A 27,272-nucleotide genomic window follows, 5' to 3' on the forward strand; every position below is an offset into this window, starting at 1 on the left:
ATCGTTTCGCCGAACACCTCCGCTCAGTCCGCAATAACCTACCTGACCTCCCGGTGGCTCAGCACTTCAACTCCCCCTCCCATTCCCAATCCGACCTCTCTGTCCTGGGTCTCCTCCATTGCCAGAGTGAGCAACAGCGGAAATTGGAGGAACAGCACCTCATATTCCGTCTGGGGACCTTGCGTCCTTATGGCATTAACATTGAATTCTCCCAATTTGGCTAGCCCTTGCTGTCTCCTCCCCTTCCTTAACCCTCTAGCTGTCTCCTCCCACCCTCCCATCCGCCCGCCCTCGGGCTCCTCCTCCTCCTCCCCTTTTCCTTCTTTCTTTTCCCCCCCCACCCCCCATCAGTCTGAAGAAGGGTTTTGGCCCGAAACGTCGCCTATTTCCTTCGCTCCATAGATGCTGCTTCACCCGCTGAGTTTCCCCAGCAATTTTGTGTACCACAGGTATACATTTGTGATTTTACAATCAAACTTATCATACAAACAAGAAAAAACATACAATTATCCAGTTTAAATGTGGCAACCATTGTTTTTACAGGTTTGTTCAGCCACTGATATAACTTGTACATTTGGGAATGTATAGTGGGTAAGGGGTTGATTCATCGTTGTTTGTTCTCGTTAATGTATTCAATACTTCTACCCAAATCAAAACAATGAAAATAAAATGATTGCATATTAAATGTAATCAAGGTGACCGTGCATTGTGTTGCACAGATTCAATAGATAGTAATTAGCACAGCAAGAGAAAATATTAATTATTTTACTTTCCACCTTTAAACATCGACAATGCGCATTTGTTGCACCTACGCATGCAAATTAAAAATAAATATATTTGCAAGAGGTCAGTGAAATTGATAGGGAAGTTGATTCTTTAGCTAGTAGTAGGTTACTAGTTTACACTGAAAATATAAGGAATGGATAGCAGACCATCAGGTCCACAGCAAAGGGGAAAACTGAAGATGGCATTTTTAATTATCCTGCTGAAATTTTATTACAGATATAACTGCATAACCCTACTTGTTTGTCTCTCTGATAATAATAATAATAATAATAACTTTATTTATAGAGCACTTTAAAAACAACCACTGTTGCAACAAAGTGCTGTACATGACTAATCATGAACAAAAAATTATTACAAGACAATAAAAACATTAAAAAAGAGAGTAAAAACAATTAAAAAACATTAAAAACACTAAAACAGGAGCAAAGTCTCATGCAGGGTCAAAAGCCAAGGAATAGAAAAGGGTTTTAAGACTGGTTTTGAAGATGGACAGTGAGGGGGCCTGTCTGATGTGCAACGGCAGAGTGTTCCATAATGTCGGAGCAGCAACAGAGAAGGCTCTATCCCCTCTGAGCTTCCGCTTAGACCTCGGTACCTCCAGGAGCAGCTGATATACTTATTAGCAAATGTTTTTATGGGGTTTGGCTTTCTGAAGGTAGATTTATCTATATCCATTTCTGGTTATGAAGCAAAATGTTGTCACTCGAATTGTGGAATTTTAAAAATTAATTCAGTAAACTGTACTGAGGTCTTCCTATTCCAGCATTTACTGTTTCTTTGAGACTGTTTTGGCTTAGACCAAGTAATTATTGGCCCATATTTCAGCATGGCATTCTTGTACTAATGCACCAATGGCAAGTAAGACCTCCAAATCCAGTTGCTTCTGAAATCATTTATTACATAGTGTCCATTAAGAATTCTGTTTGCTCAAATAAGTGAATTTAATTTTTGGTCTGAAGAAAGACAGGTGCACCATCATTGATACCCAAAACACAATTCTGAATAAAATGATTACCCCAACGTGATATTATATCCCTGTTGTTAAAGGTACCTGTTTGCAATCATGAGTTTTATTTGAAGGGAACGCTTATCGAATTGAAGTCAGTTTTGATATGAATAGCTCAAGGTCACCCAGGGAACTGCCGGACAAGTGCATTTACATAAAAAATTACTTGCAAAGATGGGTTGCCCAGACAGCCCGTGCATTTTGTCCCCTGGTTCTTTGTCATGGAGATTCCAATGTGAGAGAAGGAGGGAGGCTAGTGTCGCAAGATAATGATTAACTGTTTTAATGACATTCATTCAATCCGTAGTAACTACTCATGCAGAAAAAGGGTTATGTAAAATGACATTAGGAGAAAATCATTTGTAATCGCATCGGGCTGCACTTTCAGGAGACATTAGGAGCAAATCCATGGCGTAGTTGGCTTACGCTTTATCTTCTGATATTTACTGAGTTTACTGGTGCATGAAAAGCTTTCACCAAGGATAGCAGATGGGATGAATCGTTTATAGGTATTGCTATCTACTGACTTATTACTTTTATATTTTGATAGTGTGGTAATCTGCAAGATATCAGTCTGCAAGTACAGATTATTTAAATGTTCGTTAAAATTATGACATGGAGGCATTTTCACCAATAGATCCTTTCTCCTTGTTCTATCTGTGCTTGTAGATAAATTCTCAAATGCATTGTTCTCCAGTGAGTAGCAAGGAACCAAATAATTTTATTAATATTTTGACGCATGTTGATGGTCACAGTGATTTTGCTATTTTTGATGCACTGTATAAATTCATGCAAATATCTGGTTATTTTACTGCATTTTCATTTTTAATATTAGTAATGTTTTTAAAAGAGAAATATGCATTTATCTAGTGCCAATCATGATCGCAGGGCACCTCAAAATGCTTTGTAGCTATCAAGTACTTTGAAGTATGGTTATTATTATATTGTACTCGAAATAACAGTGGGCCATGACTTAATGTCAGGAATGCCTCAGGAGTGAGAATTCATCACATGACTTACTGAGACTAGTGAGAGTATTACCCCACTCTGACATGGCTGGTAAGGTGCTTGTATCATGTCGTTCTTGTACTTCATTTTCTAGCAATACTGCAAGATAAAAGCAGGTATATGGTCCCCCCCTCCCCCCCTCCTCAAATTCCTGCAATGAATTATCCTAAAAGCTAACTACTTTGCATCGATTTCAGTAAAAGAGAAGGAATTTTATCTATCAAATGCCAATTTATTATGTCTCAACTTAAAATCCTTCTATTCCAGCATTAGCAGGAAATATATTATTGGCTGCATTATATAAATATACTATTCTAGTTCTCCCTTTCTCAGGATCTTTATTGTTGAAAACATGTCAAAACCATTAGAAGTCACAAAGTGCTGGAGTAACCAGCGGGTCAGGCAGCATCTCTGGAGAACATCGATAGGTAATGGTTCAGGTCGGTGTCCTTTTCCAGAGAAGCATCTCTGGAGAACATATATAGGTGACCTTTCGGGTCAGTGCCCTTCTTCAGAGTCTGAAGAAGGGTCCCGACCTGAAATGTCACACATTCCTTGTCTCCAGAGATGCTGCCTGACCTGCTGAGTTACTCCAGCACTTTTGTGTCTTTTGTAAACCAGCATCTACCGTTCCTTGTTTCTTCATAACTATTAGAGCTCGTTTTGTTCACAATTCCTTGTTCTTCACAAATAAAGATTTCAAATAATTTATATGGTTAGACACATGGAATTGCTGGTTTACAACAAAAGACAAAGTGCTGGAGTGACTCAGCATTTTAACTCTCCTTCCCATTCTCATACTGATCTTTCTGTCCTGAGCCTCCAACATTATCAGAGAGAGGACCTGAAAGAACAGCACCTTATATTCTGCTTGGGTAGCTTATAACCCAGCGGTAAGAACCTTTGAATTATCTAGGAAAGTGACCAACAAGCACTACCTTTTCCCCCCTCCTCTCTTCCCTGTGCCCCACCTAGATGCGTACTCATTTCTCACACAATCCCCCCCCGTCCCCCATCCCCCGTCCCCTTCCACCTGTACCCCTTCCTCAGGCTTCACAGTTCACTCCCCTTCTTATCTCACAGCATTTTGTCCTGCCCTCATCCAGTACCACAATCAGTCTGAAGAAGGGTTTCGGCCCGAAACGTTGCCTATTCCCTTCGCTCCATAGATGCTGCTGCACCCGCTGAGTTTCTCCAGCTATTTTGTGTACCTTCGATTTTCCAGCATCTGCAGTTCCTTCTTGACCACAATCAATCTGAATTGGTCCCTACACAAAATTTTGCATATCCATGTTCTCCAGAGATGTTGCCAGACCTGCTGAGTTCCTCCTGAACTTTGTGTCTTTATATACTTTTTTTTCATCCATATGTACTTTTATTTTACCGGATTATCATCAAACATTGGTTGGTTTGCATATTCAGTATATGGTCCTTAATGGAAGTTTGTGTTTTGTGCCAATTATAAATTAGGTATAATTTATAAATATAAATTGGTCTTTTTCCTTGATGGCTTTTGGGTGAAAATGATCCAGATTTAAACACCCCGTACATAATACCGTTTATTGATTTCACTCCTTGATAGCTGATTCTAACTGTTCTCAATTGCATCACCATATGAATTCATTTATATGTATCCAGTTGTAGATCGGCTATTGCATGCTAGCCAATCATAGTGCTTGTTAGTAGTAACCCCGTCTAGTACGTGCTTTATAATATTAAGAACTCGCCTACGTCAGCTAGCTCGGAGATGTAACGTACTGCAGATCCAATGCTTTAAGTGTTTAATAAAGATGTGTTGTATCTTTACGTGCGTTTGAGTCTTGTAATTACATGGTGTCAGATCGTGACTCAGACTCACTCCGCTAAGTTTATCGGGTTTCTTTTATTTTTGATCAGTTTTATTTTATCACTTTTTAATCTCCGTTATGGCTAATTCGTGCAGCAGACCAAGCCCTCTGATCTTTGATTCATGCATCGCTGAGCGATGGCGTCTTTTCGAACGTGACTACACTCATTTTATCCGCTTTGTTCATCGGAATGACCCTGCTGACTTGAAAGCACCACTCCTGCTTAATCTAGCGGGTCCTAAGGCAATGAATCGTGCCAGCAACTTTGACTTTGCTCCTGCTGTTCTGGATGACAACGGGCAGGTCCTAGTTCCTTCCGAGACTATAGATGACCCCGTTGTTCTGCTCAGAAAATTTAGAGAGCTGTGTGATCTGCCGTCCAACCACATAATTGAAAGGATGAAGTTCTATGCTCGTTTGCAGCAGGTTGATGAACCTATTGAACGATTTATTAGTGACTTAAAACACATGGCTGTGCGCTGTCGTTTCGGTGTGTTGACAAATGAACTTGTTAGAGATAAGCTTGTCGGGGGCATCATTGATAGCAAACTGAGAGCTTGACCAAGCAATCCACGTGTCGAATTTCAGAGATTACTGCACCCCATGCCGATCCTGTCTCTTTCAACCCACGACAGCAACACAATGTCAATCTTACTGACCACTCCTCAAAGCCTCTAATGTGCCTGCTGCACGATGTCAGAATTGTAACTATTTTCATGTGAAGGGTCGCCAGTTCTGTTGCTTACGGAAAGACCTGCAATTATTGTAAAAAACAAAACCATTTCGCGAAATGTTGCCGTTCCCGTGGGACTGCTAATGTTTCAAGGCCAAACTTGCACCTGCTTCAACAAGAGTTCTCTGATACTGACTCCCAAGAGCTTGAAACGCCATCCCATGAGCAGTGTTCAGACAGTGCTGATAACAGTTCTGATATTCACTCCCTTCTCCCTTCATCTAAAGAGCTACTTGACCCTGAAATGACTGTGTTCGTGAAAAACAGGCCCATACTCGCCAAAGTAGACACGGGGCAAAGGTCAACTCGATAAGAGAATTTAATAAAATTCTAAATGCAGAACAAATGCCTAAGGACTCCTCAACGCTTCGGGCTTACGGGGGAGAGATCCTACTGGGAAAAGCTGATTTAAAGTGCACAGTAGACGAGCAGACGCGCACCCTGCAGTTTCACATTGTCAAATCAAATTCAGAGACTTTGCTTGGTATCAATGCATGCCACGATCTAGGCCTGGTGTATTTTGGACGTGCGGACCACAAATTATGCCTCACTGATGAGCCAGCTCAACAACTGCTTTCCCAGTACAAAGACCTGTTGATGATGGACTTGGCAAGTTGCCTACAAAATATCGAATCACTGTTGATCCTACAGTCACACCTGTAGTCCGAACACTACATCGTGTTCCACATGCCATGCGCAACAGAATACACAATGAACTCAGACGCATGGTCTCAATGGGAGTCATTGCTGAAGTCACCGACCCGTCGGACTGGGTTTCCAACTTGGTCGTTGCAACTAAGGAAAACAAAGAGGAGATACGCATCTGTATCGATCCCAGAGATCTGAATACTGCAATCAAGCACCCCCACTACCCAATGAGAACCACAGAAGATGTCGCTGCACAGATTGGAAACGCAGCAGTGTTCTCAGTCCTGGATGCCAAAAGCTCCTTTTGGCAGATTCCATTAGACCCGGACTCATCTAACCTCACCACTTTCGGCACACCCTTTGGCCGTTTCAAATTTCTGAGGATGCTCTTCGGCATCAACTCCGCCTGCGAAGTTTTCCAGCGCACCATGGAACAACTGTTTGCAGAGTACCCGTGCTCCATCATTGTTGAAGATATTCACGTCTATGGTCGCGACCTGGCCGAACATAATGCTAATCTTAAGAGAGTGCTCGACCGTGCAAAGACATTAATCTCAAACTGAATCCACTAAAGTGCAGGTTTCGAGTTCCCGAGGTCATTTACGTCGGACATGTTTTCACCAGCAGTGGCCTCAAGCCTGATCCATTGAAAACTGCAGCCATCAATGAACTGCCAGTTCCCACTGATGTCACGAGTTTGCTACGATTCCTCGGCATGATCAACTACCTGGGTAAATTTATTCCTAACCTCAGCGAGTTATCGGCTCCCCTGCGTGAGCTGATACACAAAGACACAACATGGTCCTGGTACCCGCAGCATCAAAGGGCTTTTGACACCCTCAAGCTACAGCTGCCTAGCGCGCCAACACTTGCATATTTTGATCTAAAGTTACCGTTATGATCACCTGCGATGCGTCCCAGTACGGGCTAGGCGCGGCGTGCCTACATACCACTACCGATGGTGGCATCAAGCTCTTCTCATATGCATCCCGTACTCTGACTGATACCGAACAGCGATGTGCCCAGATTGAAAAGGAACTGCTCGCTGTGGTTTTCGCATGTTCTAAAATCAAGGACTTCATTTTTGGTAAGACCATTACCATCGAGACTGACCATCAACCCTTGGTCACTATTTTGAACAAGCCAATTCACCCCCATCACGACTGCAACGGATGCAGCTGCAGCGCTTTGACTTCCACACCGTCTACAAGAAAGGTAAAGACATGCACATAGCAGAAACGCTATCCAGAGCCCCGCGCAAAACCCGTGAACAGCACCTCTCCGAACAGGACAAATTCTCAGTCATGAAGATCTCGTTTGTGCCGACTGATCGTTTGCGCCGTCTTGCCGAACACACGGCTGCGGATGAGATTTACAATTGCTGTCAACAGTCATACAGGACAGTTGGCCCCACAGACAGTCAAATGCCCCGCTCGAGATGCACCCCTACTTTCTAGTTGCTGACGAATTAGTGCTACAGGACTGGATCATAGTCAAGGGCCACAAGGTGGTGGTCCTAACCGCACTATGGGACGAATACTACAACGACATCCACAGAGGCCACCCTCCTACGGGCGCAAAGTATGTTTTACTGGCCCGGAATGACAAAATACATACGTACAAGAACCGATACTTGCGCTGTCTGCAACTGTTTAGCACCACATCAGCAGAAGCAGCCTCTTCTGCCCAAACCAGTTCCTCCTCTTCCGTAGTTCTCGCTGGCCACCGACATCTTCGAATGGCATGGGAAACACTATCTAGTTCTTGTTGACTCTTACTCGGGATGGTTCGAAATAGACCTACTGCAAACCATTTCCTCGGAGGCAGTGATCGAGAAGCTGCAATGGCACCTTTCCATGCATGGCTCCCCTGCACGTATTCCACTGACAATGGCAGGCAATTTACCAGCCAAGCATTTAAGAACTTTGCTGAAAGATGGGACTTCCGACACATTACCAGCAGCCCCGAGTTCCCGCAGTCCAATGGACTGGCCGAACGAGCTGTTCGGAGTGCGAACCAACTTTTGGAACGTTCTCACCTTGCCAAATCCGACGTATACCTGGACTCGCTCGATCTATGAAACATTGCATGGGACCCATCCTAGGCTCTCCAGCCCAGCGACTAATGTCTCGCCAAACCCGTGCATCCCTGCCCGTCTCTCAGCAGCTGCTGCAGCCGCGCGTTCGCTCCCCGCCCGTGGTGCAGAAGCAGCTACAATTCAAACATGACACACAGAAGCGTTTCTTTGACAAGTCCAGCAAGCCACTCAAACCACTTGCACGTGGACAAGTGGTTCGCCTGCAAACTGACAAGGGCCATACACGACTGGGGCACATTTACGGCCCGTCCAAAGAACTACGTTCATACCTGGTCGAAGTGGACGGAGTCATCTACAGACGCAACCGTCAACATATCCTTCCAGTGAAAGAACCGCGTCCTGCAACTCCGGGTCCTGATGCCCCGCCTCTCGTGTTCGCTCCCACAGCCGTTCCAGCGACTCCACCACCAGCCGTTACTTCTGCGTTCCCCACGTCGGTTGACGCTTGGCTCGCCTATGGCGCCTCCCACCAGCCCTGCCGGGTCGCCGGTAGTGACCCCACTCCATTCCCCAGTCTGTTATCCCGCTAAAGGAGGTGAGGCGATCTCCTACCGCACGAGTGCTGAAAGGGTTTGCAGGCCACCTGTTAGACATGGCGATTTTGTATAATCCTGCTAGCATATCCTTAGCATCCCCTTATTATATTGTTTAAGGCACCATAGTTTCTTTATTTTCTACAAGAAGAGATGTAGATTGGCTATTGCATGCTAGCCTATGCCCCGCCTAGTACGTGCTTTATAATATTAAGAACTCGTCTACGTCAGGCAGTAGATGTAGCAGCTCGGAGATGTAACATACTGCAGATCCAATGCTGTAAGTGTTTAATAAAGATGTTTTTGTATCTTTACGTGCGTTTGAGTCTTGTAATTACACCAGTCGACACATGTTCTTTTAAATTTAAATACCTTAACATAATCAGAACTCAGAAATCTAAGTGAATACAACATTACTTCATAATTTAAAGTCCATTCATTCTGACATTGTTCTGGGAAAATTCTCCATAGACAATTTATCATGAGGTCTGGTGCTCAAAACCAAATCCAAGTCGTTGTGCTACTGAAAAAACTGCATGTATTGCTGTGTTTCCTAACATAGTGTATTGCACACTAGAAGGTATAACCCCATTGTTCATCCAACTCATTAATGCAACTGATAAAGCTGAAACTATAATACTAATTTCTGACAATCATCATTTCTCATCTCTTACCAATTGGAGTACATTTACTTTATCCCTACTCTTTTCTTTCCCCTTTCTAACAAATTACTTTTGTATATGGTTTGTATATGTATATGATTTTATTTTGGTACACCAGCTCCTTTATTGCTTCTGAAACATTCTGTTTCAAACCTCTGCCCAAAGGCATGACAAAAATACTTTTTTTTTGGTTTTACTTCTTGGACATCTGCTATCAAAATGACAGGTAAAATTCCCTATTGAAACCACTTTGTTTCTGTTACATACCGCAGACAAAGCCATGTTGACTGCTCCTAATTAGCCCATTTGCTTCCAAATGCAAGTAAATCGGATCATGAAGAATCCTCTCCAATAGCTTCCTTATCACTGACATGTGGCTCATCAGCCTAAAATTTATTGTATTCTTTCTGTTTCCCTTTTTAAACAAAGGAACAGCATTGTCTACTTTCAAGTCCTCTGGGACCTCACTGGTGTCTAGAGAAGATACAAAGATCTTTGACAGGGCCTCTGCACTCCTCTCTTGCCTTTCCCAATAACTTAAGATAGATCTCATCAGGCCCCGGGGATTTATCCACCTTCATGCTCTTCAAGAGACCCAACATCTTCTCAGCGGATTAGTATTTGCTCACGTCCGCTGAACACCTCTGCTCAGTTCGCCTTAACCTACCTGATCTCCCGGTTGCTCAGCACTTTAACTCCCCTCCCATTCCCAATCTGACCTTTCTGTCCTGGGTCTCCTCCATTGTCAAAGTGAGGCCCAGCGCAAATTGGAGGAACAGCACCTCATATTTGGCTTGGGTAACTTTCACCCCAGCGGTATGAACATTGACTTCCCTAACTTCAAATGGCCCTTGCTTTCCCTCTCTTCTCCTCTTCCCAGTTCACCCACCTGCCTTACTGTCTCCGACTGCATTCTATCTGCCCCGCCCATTCCCCTGACATCAGTCTGACGAACTGTCTCGACCCGAAACAGCATCCATTCCTTCTCTCCAGAGATGCTGCCTGTCCCACTGAGTTACTCCAGCATTTTGTGTCTACCTTCGATTTAAACCAGCATCTGCAGTTCTTTCCTACACACAGTATTTGCTCACTGTCCATGCCCTTCTACTGATTAAAAATAATGTAGTTCTTTGCCTACATGCACCAATTCGTACAAATTACCTCCTTTACCCTTGAGCAATTCTACCTTCTGGTTACCCTCCTGTTTTTAAAGTATGTATAAAAAGCCTTGGAGTTTTTCTTTAATTCTACACACTAAATTGGTCTGATTAATAAGTTTGTAGAAGACACAAAAATTGGCCGTTGTTTATAGTGCGGGACGTTTTCAAAAGATACAAACAACAGGGAAGCACCTGGTAACGAATATCCAGTTCAGTCAGAATAAATCAAGTAAATGGCAGGATCCTTAGGAGCAGAGGTGTACAGAGATTTGAAAGTGGCATGATAAATGGATAAGGGGATGAAATGAAAGCCTATGGCACACTTGCTTTCATCTTGTCAGGCCATTGAGTATAAAAGTCAGGAAGTTATGTTGGAGCTATATTAAAAAATTGGTTTGTCCATATCTCGAGTATTCTCTGCCTTTGTGGTCACTGTATTTGCTTTAGAGAGGATGCAGAAGACATTTATCAAGGCATTGCCTGGATTGGAAACCATTAGCTATAACAAGGTTGGACAAACTTGGATTATTTTTGATGGAGGACAGGAAGCCAAGTATAAAAGTACATAAAATTAGACCTGATAAAAGTAGATAGAAATGAGAAGCAGGGATGGGGTTGATGGTCACAGTATTTTTCCTATAGTGGAACTGACAAATAGTAGAGACCATAAGATTAAGAGAGGGTAAAAATATTTTCTTGTTGCACAAAGGATGGTAAATGTCTAGAATGCACTGCCAGGGGATGTGGTAGATTCGGATACAATGGCAACGTTTAAGAGACATTTAGAAAGGCAGGGAATGGAAGGATATGGACCATGTGCAGGCAGATTCGTATCATGGTGGAAACACAGTAGGTCAAAGGCCCTTTTCCTGTGCTGTGCTATTCTATGTCGGTATAGATATTGGTGAACTTTGTTTGTGATGGGTGGGCCTAGGACAGATCCATCGAAGATGTGTACACCCAGGAACTTGAAGTTGTTAACTCTCTCCACTGCCATCCCGCTGATGAAGACAGGTGTATGGCCTCTTTCTTGCCTTTCCTTCCCTGAGGTCAACGATCAAACTGCTACTATTCAGCGCAAGATTGTTGTTCTGGTACCACTCAACCAACTCATTATTCTCTTTCCAGTACTCTTTTTTTCCCCAAGAGAGTCAAGGATGTTTTATTGTCATATGTCCCAAACAGAACAATGAAATTCTTACTTGCAGCAGCACAACAGAATATGTAAAACCTCTTACTTATCATTACCCATTATTTGGATAATGATGGTGGTAATGTTGGCTGATTTAAAGAGCTTTCAAGGATTGGATACAGAAAACAAAGGTGGCTCCTGAAAGGATGGGAGAGCTAAAAAAATGAGACCCTGCAGGAAATCTCGGGAATTCTTAGCATCTTTAAATCTCACTCGAGTCATTAAGTCATGCGATGGAGACTCGCTCCTGAACCAAGATGAGATGTTAAGAAGGGCACGAAAGAGCACAGGTAGGTCGCAGGTTGGCAATGGAGGATACTGCTGTGGCTCAAACAGAAATTTTCAAATCTTTGCTAACCATAGCAGAGGGGCCAGATAACTAGAGGGCAGTGAATTAATTCAAGAAGGAACCCTTATATGGAAATTATTGGAAAAACATCTGAGACAGGATTATTCTGCACTTGGATAGGCAAGGAGATTGATCAGGGATGGTCAGCATGATTTTGTTAGGGAAGTTCCTGTTTGACTAATTTTTTTAAGGAGGTGATTAAATATGTTGAGGAGAGTGGTTGATGAAGTCCATACGGACTTGAGTGAGGCCTCTGACAAAATACCACTAGTCCAAAAGGTAAGAGCCCATGGGGTGAGGAGCAGTTTGTCAAATTACATCTGAAATTAGCTTGGTGATAGGAGGCTGAATATGACAAAGTTACGAATAAGGTTTTTGGCAACATGACCGTAAACTGGAAGGGGGAGCGGAGGTTTTGCCACAAAACAGTCTCCAACAAGGCTCCGAGCACATATATTAGGATTGATTTACTCCACTGGACGTATAGTACAAATATTTTTAAATAATCTCTATATTATGTAAATCACTTGCATTATCTGCAATTTATTGACATTTAGGATTTATCAGATTATGGTGTCTCAACCAAAAGGTATTCTCCAATCAATTTTTTGAAAATTTGTGTACTCCCATTCTATTCTCAAAATATCATTTGTAATCTCATCTGTTCTGAATTTTAATCTTAGTAGTAGGTGAAAAGTATAATTCAGTTGGAATTTATTCATTTAAGTTCCAATGTACTTCTATGCTTCTCTAGTTTCAACATTTGCTGCTGCATTTCGACTGATTTCCACAACTGATTTGAAAAAATTACTTCCAATTGGATTTTATTAACATAGCTTATTTTAAAATTAGTCAAATGCTTTGACTAAGTATATGTGAGCAGTACAGTACAAACACTAATTGGCTAACTGTCAAATGTAAATTTATATTGCTCCCTTTGAATGTAAATAGGGTGAAGATGAGGAGTCGAATCCTGTTGGCGGGGGGGGGGGGGGGGGGGGGGGGGAGGTGGCAGTTGATGACCATGTGTGTAGTGTAAAGTGGGTAAGGATAGGATTAGTGTAAAAATGGTTGCCTAGTGGTCGGCACCAGTTCCTTTGCTTTATATTTCTATGAATCCATTGTGAAATATTTTTATTCCCTCACGACATTTCTTCAAAGTTCTGCTCTGCAAAGTATTCATTAAGATCCTTATCCACATCTTCCACCTCCAGACATGCATTATCTTTTTGAACCTATTGGCCCTATTCTTTCCTTGGTCTTGCTCCTTGGTCTTTAATTTTAGATTTTTTTTTACATTGCTTTCCAAAGGACACATCTTTGAATTTTATTTTATTTTAAATTTGTGTGCAGTCTTCAATTATCCTGATCCTTAGCCTCCTATGTTTCAATGAGCCTATTCAATTTCTTCTTAATAACTACAAGTCTCCATTCCAGGCAACTTCCTGGTGAAGTTCGCTCACTATTAGTGCCACATTGCTCTTGTAGTGGAGCAACCAAAACTGTACACAATATTCTAAATGTTGTCTAATCAATGTTATGTACAGCTGCAACCTGATGTCCCAATTTTTATACTCAATGCCTCCGCCTATTAAGGGAACATACCAAATGGCATGCTAATGAGATGGTAGCACATAATTTGAGATATCTCTGTGTTTTTCCTGCATCCAATTTTGCTACTTTTGCACCAGCCCCTCCGGCTTAGTTAATCTAGTATGGACTGATGAAAATGTTTTTTCATGTAGATTAGCCCAAGCATGCAATCTTTTTACGGTGACAGTATTATTATTTAAGTACCTTGTGGTTTCATCGTTCTATTGATCATTTTTGATAGATTTTAAAGATCATGAGCAAATTGCTGTTTTCCATGTTGTAGACCAGACAAGGACCAATAATAAGTGGACCATCTGAGCCTGCAGCCAGGAAATCTGTGTATTGCTACAACTGTGCAAAAAGAGGACACTATGGCCACGTAAGCTCAATCATGAATCTATACTGTATCATTTTTGTGCTTTGAATGTCATAGTTTTTTGCCGTATTTAAAACTAATGATTGTAAAATTGCATTTAAGATATTTCGCAAAAACAAAGTCAAAACATATGATCTGAAATGTTGCTGTCTTAGAGAATTTAATTTCAATATTTATTAACTGTGATTTTGCTGCATGTTTCACTGCAGAAATCAGTGTTAGTTACTAATAACCTGATGCACTGATATCTGGTTAGTAATGTGAGATAGCAGAGCAAATTTGTTTGGATCTGCAAATGTCTTGTATCCTGGATTGAGAATGCATTTCATATTTTTGTTTATACTAAAAAAAACTGCCTTGGTCATTTGTAGGAGTGCTCAAACAAATGGATGCATAAGCATATCCTTCCTACCTCGTCACTTGTGTACTATTATGATACTGAGCGGGACATAAAATGTAGGGAACGGAGGATGTGGAAGAAAGTTGAAGGTTAGTCCTATTTATTGTTCAGGATATAACTGGCATCAGTCTCTGAAAAGAAGCTGGTCAGTTAGGATTTTCTGATTTGTAATATGACTTACATGGTAGATTCTGTGGAATGTAGTGATCGGTTTGAGCTCCCAATCTCAAAAGCATTACTTTGTAAGAGATAATATGAAGAGAACCAACAACAGACCACTGTCACTAGACTAAAAACAACCAGCTGATGAGTGGCAACAGTGGAGCCCTGGGAGACCAGCGTTTTAATCAACTAGTTTAAACCTGATAACTAATTGCAAGAACTTTGGTTGATATCGGAACCATCATTTTTACTCCTCTCATGATCACTGGACAGGTGAAAAGTAAAGGAAGTTACGTTTCTCAAGTGTTCATTTGCCTTTTCTCCTCCAGAACTTCAAGATGCCGGCCTTCTTGAAACCGACTTTCCATCTAAGAGAATGTGCAGGGAGTCTGCAAACGAAGATTTGGTTTCCAAGAAAGCAAAGAAAAAACAGAGGAAGGAGATGCTTAGAAAAAGATATGAGAGACGAGAGCAAGGAGATAGAAACAAAAGTAGTTTGACAAAACGCAAAACAAAACATCACCATCATTCTTCCCCTTCTCTGAAAAAGTTCAATGAAGGTGCCGAAGATGATTTTCCAAGGGGGGGAACAGCAAAATCAGAAGCTGCGAATGCTGCTCACCGGAGAAAACATGGGAGCTCCCGATTGTTTGTGCACAGTAATCCTCCACAGACTGAAGCACGACTAGATCGAAAAAAGATCAAGATAAGCAAACAGAAACGTATGCAGGCAAAAAAAAAGATAAAGGCTAGGAAAACAAAAGTATCTGACACAGCATCCCCCATCCCAAATAATCTTTTAATGATAAAACAAAAAAAAAAGCACAAGAAGCACTAGAAGTTAAATTGCAAGAATCTGTAGACTAGTCAAAATAGTAAATAGTTGCATTTGTTTCTGGGATTATAGATGCCACATGGCAACAATTAAATAATGTAAACATCATTGGTTCTAATTTAATATGACATATATGGAAACACACCCATAGAAGCTTGCATGTCACCAAGCCACAAGGTGATACAGGTGCACAACCTTTTATCCGAAAGCCTTGGGACCAGACACTTTTCGTAATTCAGAATTTGTCGGCCTTCGGAATGGAAATTTTTTAGCGTAGATTTTAATGGCTGGCTCAGTGGTAGAGTGCTCGGCTCATATCCGCAAGGTCGCGAGTTTGCGCCTTGATCCCGGCAGTTACTCGGTCGCGAGTTTGAGTCTTCAATGTAGTTTTTTCTTGCAGAATAAATGTTTGTATGAAATGCAGTGTAGGAGAGGTGTACTGACTGTGTGGGCAGAACTTTGGAAGTGATTGCCCACCAGTCTAAAAAGCCGCTGTGTCTCCCTGTCCCTGGGATAGCAGGGGGGCGAACAAACAGCACAATACCCCCCTCCCCCTCCAACTCCAGAGGAATCCGCTCCCCGATGGGCCGCTACGGCGACAAGTGGCAGTTTGCCCACAGCCCGAGCTGCGCCCCCTCATCCGCCACCCCAAGAACAAGACGTACCTTGCACACCATCAGCTTCTGCCCCTACGTGTTCCTCTGGAGTTGGAGCGGGGCTGGGCTGGAGTTGCTGCTGGCTGTGGGTCTCTGGGATCTCCGTGCTTGCAGTGGGCCTGGGGGTCGATGTCCCGTTGGTCCTGACGTCTCCGGCCACCCCCCTGGACTGGAGCTGAGACTGGGAACTGTACCGCCCTTGCCCCCTCCCTCTGCAACTGCAAACAACCCCACTCTCCTGCAAGGGCGGTACAGTTCCCGGAGGATGGCAGGTGGCCGGAGACGTCAAGACCAACAGGAACCCGCTCCCCGATGGGCCCCTACGACGCCCCGAGCTGCGCCCCTTCATCCGCAACACAGGTTCCTCTGTAGTTGGAGCGGGGCTGGGCTGGGCTGCTGTTGGCTGTGGGTCTCTGGGATCTCCGTGCTTGCAGTGGGCCTGGGGGTCGGTGTCCCGATGAGGGGGCGCAGCTCGGGGAACGGCTTCTGGTGGTCCTGACGTCTCCGGCCAGTTTGCAGTTTTCCTCTGGAGTTGGAACGGGGCTGGGCTGCTGCTGGCTGTGGGTCTCTGGGATCTCCGTGCTTGCAGTGGGCCTGGGGGTCGGTGTCCCGTTGGTCCTGACGTCTCCGGTGACTGGCACTGACCTGCTGTCATCGCCGACGTGAAGACAGTGCAAAGCCCCCGCGCCGGTGCAATGAGCGGGGAGCTGGAGAGGGGAGGGAAGGGGTCACACACATGGCCGGGAAGCAGAGGGGTGTAGGTGGGGTGAAACTGAAGGGAGCGACAATCTGCTGCTGCCTGCCCGCTGAGTTAAAAAGTTCCCACGCAAGAGTCACGATACACTTTTTAACTCAGCGGGCAGGCAGCAGCATATTGTCAATTATTAACCCTCCCGCGCAATATACTCTCACCTTCTCTTTTATGAATGGGGATTTAGTTCCCCTTTCTTCGAGGACCGACCGGAGGTTCCGCTGTCACCTCTGCGGGCCGCCCTCGGTGAACGTTTTCAAGGACCTTTCTTCAAGGACCAAAAAAATGTCCGCTATTCGGAGGTTTTCGTTATTTGGATCTTCGAATAAAAGGTTGTGCACCTGTACCAAGCAAAATCGGGGTTTCTGTAAATGCCAGGATGAATACATTGACAATGATTCGTCATGACCTGCTTTTTGAACATTCTGTGTAGAAAGAGACAGCAAAATCAGAAGGCGGGCCATCAAGATAGTCTCTAAACAACGGCCCAAGTTAATACTTACTTTTATTCCCAAATAGATTAATAGTTTCATTTAACAAAGGTTTGATGAATTTTCATCTCAATTACATGCTGTGAAGTTATGTGCTACATTGTTCTTTGTTACAATTTGTAAAATGACTTATTGCTTGTGTTCTCACTTTACAAGTTATTAAAATTTCAGCATTCCATATGTAATAAATCTCTTCATGTAGAATGTTTATTGTCTTTTCCTATTAATAATATAATATATCTTTTATTGTCATTGCACGTCAGTGCAACGAGATTTAGTGTGCAGCTCCACTGATGTCCAGGAAAGGTAAATAAATACAATACATAAATAAACAAGCTGAATTGATTGACGTGACCATCTGAGGGAGACTGTCCAAAGGGGGTGGGTGGGGGGGCACTCATTAGGGCCGGTTCAGAGCCGCTATAGCTCTTGGGATGAAACTGTTCCTGAGTCTGGAGGTTCGGGCGTAGAAGGCCTTGTAACGTCTGCCGGAGGGAAGTAGTTGAAACAGACCGTGGCAGGGGTGTGATGAGTCCTTATGGATGCTGAGGGCCTTCCTGAGGCACCGCGTGTGGTAGATTGCCCTCCAAGGCTGGTAGCTCTGTCCCGATGATCCTCTGCGCTCTGTTGACGACGCGCTGAAGAGCTCTCCTCTCCGCCTCCGTGCAGCTGAGATACCACACAGAGATGCCATACGTTAGTATGCTCTCTGTGGTGCAGCGGTAGAACGTTGTCAGCAGCTGTTGGGGCAGACCAGTCTTTTTTAATGTCCTCAGGAAGAACAGTCGTTGCTGTGCCTTCTTGACCAGCGCGGCGGTGTTTGTGGACCATGTGAGGGCTTCTGAAATGTGAGTGCCCAGAAACTTAAAGCTGGACACTCTCTCCACACTTTCCCCATAAATGGAGATTGGGTCGTATTCTCCATTTATGGGGAATCCTGAGATAAATTAAGCCAAGTATTCAAAGTCATATGCACAAGTACAGTGAAGTACAGGTACAAGGAAAATCTTGCAGCAGTATCACAGGCACATAGACTCAGCCACCATATAAAAACATAACTTATACATAAATTACACAAACACTCTCTAAGACAGAGCAAAGAATAAAATTGTCCACGTAATAGATGTTCTATGAATCTATGAATTGTTGAGAATATGAGAGGAAACATTCCAGAAATTGGATGTTGGAGAAATGATTCACATGTAATTAATCACATTTCGCTCCACATAATCTTTGGGCGGCCAATTATTGTGTACTTTCATCATCCTTCCTAGCCAAATCTGGGTTGAGACAGATTCTTTACAGTTTTGACAACCTTTCTGAACCAGAAATGAACCTGACCTCTTCGAAGACCTTTTAAATTCAGTTCTGACCAGGCTTTTAACTACATCCTATTATGAAACTTAAAGGTTCTTTATAAATACATTCCAAAAATTGAGTGTATAAGTTTCAAGAAACTGGTAGTGGTTACTGTGCACTTTCTCTCACCTCAACGCTCCTGTTCACAAATAAGTGAGAGGGTAAGGGAAAAAATCTGCTCCTTTTCAACACAAATGGAATCATTAAAAAAAAAATTACATTGCATCATGCGCACACTTAATTGTAGACACTTTGTATTAGAATGCAATGCAATTTGATAGATCTCTTGTGCTGGGGAAATTACCAAAATAAAATCATCCACATTATAATATTTATGGGGCAGTCAAGATAAGTTTTGGTAGGAATTAACAAGTCCCTTGTATCAGATTCGATGGAACCTCACTAGGCCTTGTTGAGACTGGAGAGCCTCTTGCACTGATTTCAAGTTGAAGTTGGCAGATTCTTTGTATAACAAGGCAGAACACCACTGCACAGTTGCCTCGCGGCTCCAGGGTACTGAAGTTGATCCTGTGTAGAGTTTGTTTCCCTGTGACTCCCAAGTACTTTAGTTTCCTCCCACATCTAGTAATGGACTATTACAAATTATCTCTTGATGTAAATTCGTCGAAAGAATCAAAATAGAGCTGATGGGATATGGGAAAATAGCATAGCTGCATGAAAATGAGAAGGGGAATGAGACAATGAGATTGATCAGTGCCAACTCAGTGGGTCTGGTGCCTGCCTCCAATAAGATAAATAGCAATATGCGTCACATAAAATTTCCCAAGGTATATCATGTCAGCTTGACATCGTCAAAATTGACACCAAGCCAGATGAGGCACGGGAGATCAAAAGATTTTAAAGGAGGAAAGAGGGGCAAAGAGGTTTAGTGAGAGGCCTCTAGACCTATTGACATAGGCAGCAGAATAAAATTATAATGGGTGCAGGAATTGGAATGGTACGGAGGGGGGTTATAGGTTTTAGGAGAGCAGTAAATTAGAGTAACATGTTCCAAAAATAAAATTGTGCCATAATAGTGATAATAATAGAGTGGATCTGGGGGCACAAGGGTCACCAGGGAGGGAGTGGGGTGCTGAGCAAATGTTACATGGAGTCTGCAAATGGCTTACCCACAGACTGTATATCCCTCCAATTCCTGCATATCCATGTGACTATCTAAAAGCCTTTTAAACACCACTATTATATATGCTTCTTCCACCACTCATGGCAGTGCATTTCAGACACATTCCACTCTGTGTAAAAAAAAACTAGACAGTGCATCTCCTTTAAACATTGCCATTTAACCTTACAGTTATGGCCTTTGGCATTTCCACCCTGGAAGAAAGGTTCTGACATTCTACCCTTTCTATGCCTTTCATAATGTTATATACTTTCTCAGGTCACTGCACAGTCTAGGACATTCCAGAAAACAGTCCTAGTTTATCCAACCTCTCCTTGTAGCTAAAGCCCCTGTCCCACTTAGGAAACCTGAACGGAAACTTCTGGTGACCTTGCGTCCCACCGAAGGTTTCCATGAGTCGCCAGAGATTTTGGTCACTCGTCCAAAAGTCTCGACCGAAGCGTGAGCTGCATCTACTGACCAAAGATTCTTTGCTACCGACCGCACACACACACACACACAAACAAACACATCGCGAAGATGGGGCCAGGGACAGTGGAGGAGCGCTGCCTGCACGATGAGGAAGATAAACGGCTGCCACAGAGCACGGTAAGTAATTTAGAAAGCGCAGAAGGGAGGGAGAGAAGGGGAAAGAAGGGAAGAGAAAAGGGGAGAGGAGAGGGGGGGGAAGAAGGAGTGAAGAGACAGTTTTAAGAAGTTTAATAAAGTTAGCGGGCATTTTACCTTCCGGCGGATCTTCTAGGTCCTGAAAACCAAAGATCCTATAGGATCTTTGCTGAAAACTCCAATGAGCCAATCAAAATGGCCGGTCAGCATAAGTAAATAGCAACCCCACTCCACTGGCTTTGACCAAGCGGCAACCTATTTTTAGTCGAGGCCGGTTTTGAATTTGTTGAAATAATCGCAGAAACCTCGACTACGTGGAAACCACTTTCGACTACTAGGGAGAGTGACCAAAACCTCCGGGAACCTCACGGAAACCTTGGGTGGGGCGCAAGGTCACCAGGCGTTTCCGTTCAGGTTTCCTAAGTGGGACAGGGGCTTAACACTCTAATCCAGGCAGCATCCTGGTAAACTCCAAATCATCCACATACTTCCTGCATTGAGGTAAACTACACAATTTTCTAAATGTATCAGAATCAAAGTTTCATGCAACATGACTTCCTGACTCCTATAGTTAATACCCTGACTGATAAAGGCAAGTATACCATATGCCTCCTTTACCATTACACCTACTTAAATTGCCGTATCAGGTAGCTATAGTTCAGTTTAGTTTATTGTCACATGTACCAAGGTACAGTGAAAAGTTCTAGACCTGGGTCCCAAGATATATCAATGCTTTTAAGAGCCTTGGCATTATCTCTATATACTTTCCCCTTAAATCCAACCTCCCAAAGTACAACACCTCACACTTGCTTGGATCAAACTCCATCTGCCTTTTCTTCATCCATATTGTAACTGATACATAACTGTGTCCTTTAACAGCCTTCCTCACTTTCTGCAACTCCAAAAATGTTTTGGCTGTAAACTCACTAACCTATCTACATTTTCATATATATATATAAATATATATATGTATCACAAAAACAAGAATGGGGAAGATATCTGGAAAATGGAGCTCTTGTACAGGGCTCTAGAAATGAATGGGTCTCTGTTCCAGAGTCCCAGTTGGTCAACAAATTCCTTCTGCAGGATCCGATATAGGTGGATCGATTCATTATAACGGATTCCTAACAGCAAAATGTTCCCTGCATAAGATTTTGTTATGAATTAATGGAGCCCTGGCTCTGCGCATGACATCAAAATTCCACTGGCATACACAATTCCGATCAGGTTGCTCTCATTCTCATGTTAATTTTTAAATTGGGAAAACAGGCTTCTATCAAAATTAGAGTTATTACAGCATCAAAGGAGCCCCCTCAGTCTATGTAAACTGTCTTTAGAGCAATCCAGTAAATCCCAGTCTGGATTTTCCCCCAGTTTTGTAAATTATTATTTTGTTCAATTCTCTTGGAACCTCTGACTGACTCTGATTTCAAAGTGAATCCAGGAGTTACATGTTAAATGGTTGTGTACACAGAATGTTGCAAAGTAGAGAGACATAAGGAAACAAGGACATATTCCCTGAAAGTAGCAACACAGGTAGAAACATAGAAAATAGGTGCAGGAGTAGGCCATTCGGCCCTTCAAGCCTGCACCGCCATTCAATATGATCATGGCTGATCATCCAACTCAGTATCCTGTACCTGCCTTCTCTCCATACCCCCTGATCCCTTTAGCCACAAGGGCCACATCTAACTCCCTCTTAAATATAGCCAATGAACTGGCCTCAACTACCTTCTGCGGGAGAGAATTCCACAGATTCACCACTCTCTGTGTGAAAAAAGTTTTCCTCATCTCGGTCCTAAAAGATTTCCCCTTTATCCTTAAACTGTGACCCCTTGTTCTGGACTTCCCCAACATCGGGAACAATCTTCCTGCATCTAGCCTGTCCAACCCCTTAAGAATATTGTACGTTTCTATAAGATCCCCCCTCAATCTTCTAAATTCTAGCGAGTACAAACCGAGTCTATCCAGTCTTTCTTCATATGAAAGTCCTGACATCCCAGGAATCAGTCTGGTGAACCTTCTCTGTACTCCCTCTATGGCAAGAATGTCTTTCCTCAGATTAGGAGACCAAAACTGTACGCAATACTCCAGGTGTGGTCTCACCAAGACCCTGTACAACTGCAGTAGAACCTCCCTGCTCCTATACTCAAATCCTTTTGCTATGAATGCTAACATACCATTCGCCTTCTTCACTGCCTGCTGCACCTGCATGCCTACTTTTAATGATTGGTGTACCATGACACCCAGGTCTCATTGCATCTCCCCCTTTCCTAATCGGCCACCATTCAGATAATAATCTACTTTCCTGTTTTTGCCACCAAAGTGGATAACCTCACATTTATCCACATTATACTGCATCTGCCATGCATTTGCCCACTCGCCCAGCCTATCCAAGTCACCTTGCAGCCTCCTAGCATCCTCCTCACAGCTAACACTGCCCCCCAGCTTCGTGTCATCCGCAAACTTGGAGATGTTGCATTCAATTCCCTCGTCCAAATCATTAATATATCGTAAATAGCTGGGGTCCCAGAACTGAGCCTTGTGGTACCCCACTAGTCACTGCCTGCCATTGTGAAAAGGACCCGTTTACTCCTACTCTTTGCTTCCTGTCTGCCAGCCAGTTCTCTATCCACATCAATACTGAACCCCCAATACCGTGTGCTTTAAGTTTGTATACTAATCTCTTATGTGGGACCTTGTCGAAAGCCTTCTGAAAGTCCAGATATAACACATCCACTGGTTCTCCCTTATCCACTCTACTAGTTACATCCTCGAAAAATTCTATAAGATTCGTCAGACATGATTTACCCTTCATAAATCCATGCTGACTTTGTCCAATGATTTCACCACTTTCCAAATGTGCTGCTATCCCATCTTAATAACTGATTCTAGCAGTTTCCCCATTACCGACGTTAGACTAACTGGTCTGTAATTCCCTGTTTTCTCTCTCCCTCCCTTTTTAAAAAGTGGTGTTACATTAGCTACCCTCCAATCCTCAGGAACTACTCCAGAATCTAAAGAGTTTTGAAAAATTATCACTAATGCATCAACTATTTCTGGGGCTACTTCCCTAAGTACTCTAGGATGCAGCCTATCTGGCCCTGGGGATTTATCGGCCTTTAATCCATTCAATTTACCTAACACCACTTCCCGGCTAACCTGGATTTCACTCAGTTCCTCCATCTCATTTGACCCCCGGTCCCCTGCTATTTCCGGCAGATTATTTATGTCTTCCTTAGTGAAGACAGAACCAAAGTAGTTATTCAATTGGTCTGCCATGTCCTTGTGCCCCATGATCAATTCACCCGTTTCTGACTGCAAGGGACCTACATTTGTTGGTTCCTCTACATGTTGGTTTAGAAAACTATCCCGCATACATTCCAAGAAATCCTCTTCCTCAGCACCCTTGCCAATTTGATTCACCCAATCTATATGTAGATTGACGTCACCCATTATAACTGTTTTACCTTTGTTGCACGCATTTCTAATTTCCTGTTTGATGCCATCCCCAACTCCACTACTACTGTTAGGTGGCCTGTACACAACTCCCACTAGCGTTTTCTGCCCCTTAGTGTTTCGCAGCTCTACCCATATCGATTCCACATCCTCAAAGCTAATGTCCTTCCTTTCTATTGCGTTAATCTGCTCTCTAACCAGCAACGCTACCCCACCTCCTTTCCCTTTCTGTCTATCCCTCCTGAATATTGAATATCCCTGGATGTTGAGCTCCCAGCCTTGGTCACCCTGGAGCCATGCCTCCGTGATCCCAACTATATCATAGCCGTTAATAGCTATCTGCACATTCAACTCATCCACCTTATTACGAATGCTCCTTGCATTGAGACACAAAGACTTCAGGCTTGTTTTTACAACACTCTTACCCCTTATACTATTATGCTGAAAAGTGGCCCTTTTTGATTTTTGCCCTGGATTTGCCGGCCTGCCACTTTTACTTTTCACCTTGCTACCTATTGCTTCTACCCTCATTTTACACCCCTCTTTCTCTACGCTCACACATTTAAGAAACCCTTTCCCTTTAACTCCATCCTCCACTATCCCATTCGACACCCCACCCCCCTTATTCAGTTTAAAACCACTCGTGTAGCAGTGGCAAACCTGCCTGCCAGAATGCTGGTCCCACACCTGTTAAGATGCAATCCGTCCCTTTTGTACAGTTCCCCCTTACCCCAAAACAGATCCCAGTGATCTAAGAATCTAAATCCCTGCCCTGTGCACCAGTTCCTCAGCCACACGTTCAGGTCCCGTATATCTCCCTGTTCCTGCTCTCGCCAGCACGAGGAACTGGAAGCAAACCGAAGATACAGTGAATGAATTTTGGCACAATTTCCTTTCAATAGTCAGGACATTGAGTTGGGACGTTATGTTGTAATTTCACAAGATGTTAGTGAGACCATGTTTTGAGTATTGTGTGGAGTTCTGGAAGCTCAGCCAAAGGAAGGATGTCATTAAGCTGGGAAGGGTGCAAATGCAAATAATGAAAGTAAGCATGCAGGTACAGCAGGCAGTGAAGAAAGCGAATGGCATGTTGGCCTTCATAACAAAAGGAGTTGAGTATAGGAACAAAGAGCTCCTTCTGCAGTTGTACAGGGCCCTAGTGAGACCACACCAGGAGTATTGCGTGCAGTTTAGGTCTCCAAATTTGAGGAAGCACATTCTTGCTATTGAGAGAGTGCAGCGTAGGTTTACAAGGTTAATTCTCGGGATGGCGCGACTGTCATATGCTGAGAGAATGGAGCGGTTTGGCTTGTATACTCTGGAATTTAGAAGGATTAGAGGCCCCAGAACCAGGGGCCACAGTTTAAGAATAAGGGGTAAAATGGAGATGAGACACTTTTTCACACAGAGAATTGTGAGTCTGTGAAATTCTCTGCCTCAGAGGGCGGTGGAGGCCGGTTCTCTGGATACTTTCAAGAGAGAGCTAGATTGGACTCTTAAAGATAGCGGAGTCAGGGGATATGGGGAGAAGACAGGAACGGGGTACTGATTGTGGACGATCAACCATGATCACATTGAATGGCAGTGCTGGTTCGAAGGGCCGAATGGCCTACTCCTGCACCTATTGTCTATAATGCAGGCGAATTGTACTAGTTCAGATGGGCAACTTGTCTGACATGGCAAGTTGCGTTAGAGCTTGATTCCATTCTGTACAACTTTATGATTCTATAACATAATCTTCCTGCTTTTATACTCTATTCATTTAGCAAAGACCAGAATTTCATACATTTTATTAACTGCATTCTCAACATATCCTGACACCTTCAGAGGTTTATGCGTCATCTAGGTCGCTCTGCTCCTGCACACACCTTGAAATCTTGCTCTTTAATCCACTTTTCTCCTCATTCAGGTAAAATCTTGTGTGTTAAATTTCATCTGCCTCTTGTCTGTTAAGCCAACCTAGGTTCACATGCAATCGACTGTTATTCTCAATGTTTATCACACCGTTTGATGATGACATTGAACTTGATGCATCAGAACCAGCCAGTTCTGATGTACAGTTATCCATCGTAACTCCGTTTTTCCTGTCTCCACAAATGCTGGCTGATATCTGTGTATTTCCAGCATTCGAGAAAATTAGAAAATACTTGTTTCAGAATTCCTAATGCTTTTGCTATTCATTTTTTAATTGCCCTCATTATTTTATTAATAAATGACTCCAAAAGCATTCGTTCAGCTGGACTACCTTAGTTCACATCCCTGTTGTTCTCTTCATTCTTCTTTATAATATAAAATGAACCATAAACTCTTTAAAAAGCATTGAAGACTTTTTGAATAAATCCAGACCTTCCAAGTACAACACAAATAGGCAGGGTTTTATCATTATCGGGGAGAAATAAAAATGTGGGATATCTTTCAAGTTGACTTTGTGAGGGTCATTGGACACGGGCAGTCACAGTGGCGCAGCGATGGATTGCTGCCTTATAAGTCGGCTTTCATCCCGACTACGGGTGCTGTCTGTACAGTTTGTATGTTCTCCCCGTGACCTGCATGGGTTTTCTCCGAGATCTTCGGTTTCCTCCCACACTCCAAAGACGTACAGGTTTGTAGGTTAATTGGCTTTGGTAAATATAAAAATTGTCCCTAGTGGGTGTAGGATAATGTTAATCATGTGCAGGGATCGCTGGTTGGCGCGGACGCGATGGGCCGAAGGGCCTGTTTCCGCACTATATCTCTAAACTAAGTAAACTAAACTAAATTATATATAACTCTCAGTACATTATTTCTGAAAAGGATATAGCAGTTCATACAAATGCTTGAAAAGTACAAATTTTCCATTCCACCGGGTGGCGCTACGATGGCAGCATCACCTACAGCCTGTCCTTTTTATTTTTTTGTTATTTTTAGTATGTTTAAAAATTATGTGTTAATGTTCTCTAGTTTGTTTTATGTGGGCGGGGGGGTAGGGGGAATACTTTTTTTCAATCTCTTACCTTGCCTGAGATGCGATTGTTTTCTGGATCATATCTCCGGTCACTCTGCAGCCTAACATCGTGTAACTGGAGGCCTTGCTCGGGATTGACTTTGAGCCCCACCACGGGGCGTGGACTTACCATCGGAGCCAATTCCTTGCCTGGGATCGACATTCCAACTGCGGCCTGCGGACTTTAACATCAAGGAGCTCCCAGTCTCGGGTTGAGACCGACGTCGGGAAGCTCCAAAGGCCGTATGACGTTCGACCAGCCCCGACCCGGGGTAGATCGCCCGGCGCGCGGGAGCTGAGACTCCCCCCCGATGCAGGAGCTTGATCGCCCTGACGGGGAGTCCCGCTGCCGGCTACGGGAGTAAGATCGTCCCGTCACCGGAAGGTTAGAGGCCCCCGACCGCTGGAGGACAAACAAGGGAGAGATTTAACTTTTTT

The 27,272-nt window shown here is 43.4% G+C and overlaps 1 protein-coding gene and 1 long non-coding RNA gene across 5 annotated transcripts in view; one reads left to right on the forward strand and one right to left on the reverse strand.

Moving 5' to 3' along the window:
• Nucleotides 1-15,419, forward strand: part of zcchc7 (zinc finger CCHC-type containing 7) — a 210,558-nt gene extending 195,139 nt beyond the window's left edge. For all 4 annotated transcript variants that reach the window (XM_033017878.1, XM_033017879.1, XM_033017877.1 and 1 more), the window contains exons 7-9: nucleotides 13,899-13,994; nucleotides 14,363-14,480; nucleotides 14,883-15,419. In XM_033017878.1, coding sequence (XP_032873769.1) covers nucleotides 13,899-13,994; nucleotides 14,363-14,480; nucleotides 14,883-15,391 — 723 coding nt within the window. In that variant the 3' untranslated portion in view covers nucleotides 15,392-15,419. The remainder of the gene's footprint in view (nucleotides 1-13,898; nucleotides 13,995-14,362; nucleotides 14,481-14,882) is intronic.
• LOC116971064 lies at nucleotides 12,452-17,477 on the reverse strand. Its single transcript, XR_004411393.1, has 3 exons — nucleotides 17,143-17,477; nucleotides 14,234-14,239; nucleotides 12,452-12,463 (listed from the first exon to the last, which is right to left on the reverse strand). It is a non-coding gene; the product is annotated as an uncharacterized LOC116971064 (long non-coding RNA).
• Nucleotides 17,478-27,272: the final 9,795 nt, after the last annotated feature.

The sequence above is a fragment of the Amblyraja radiata genome, chromosome 3 (genome assembly GCF_010909765.2).
Source record: "Amblyraja radiata isolate CabotCenter1 chromosome 3, sAmbRad1.1.pri, whole genome shotgun sequence".
NCBI lineage: Eukaryota > Metazoa > Chordata > Chondrichthyes > Rajiformes > Rajidae > Amblyraja > Amblyraja radiata.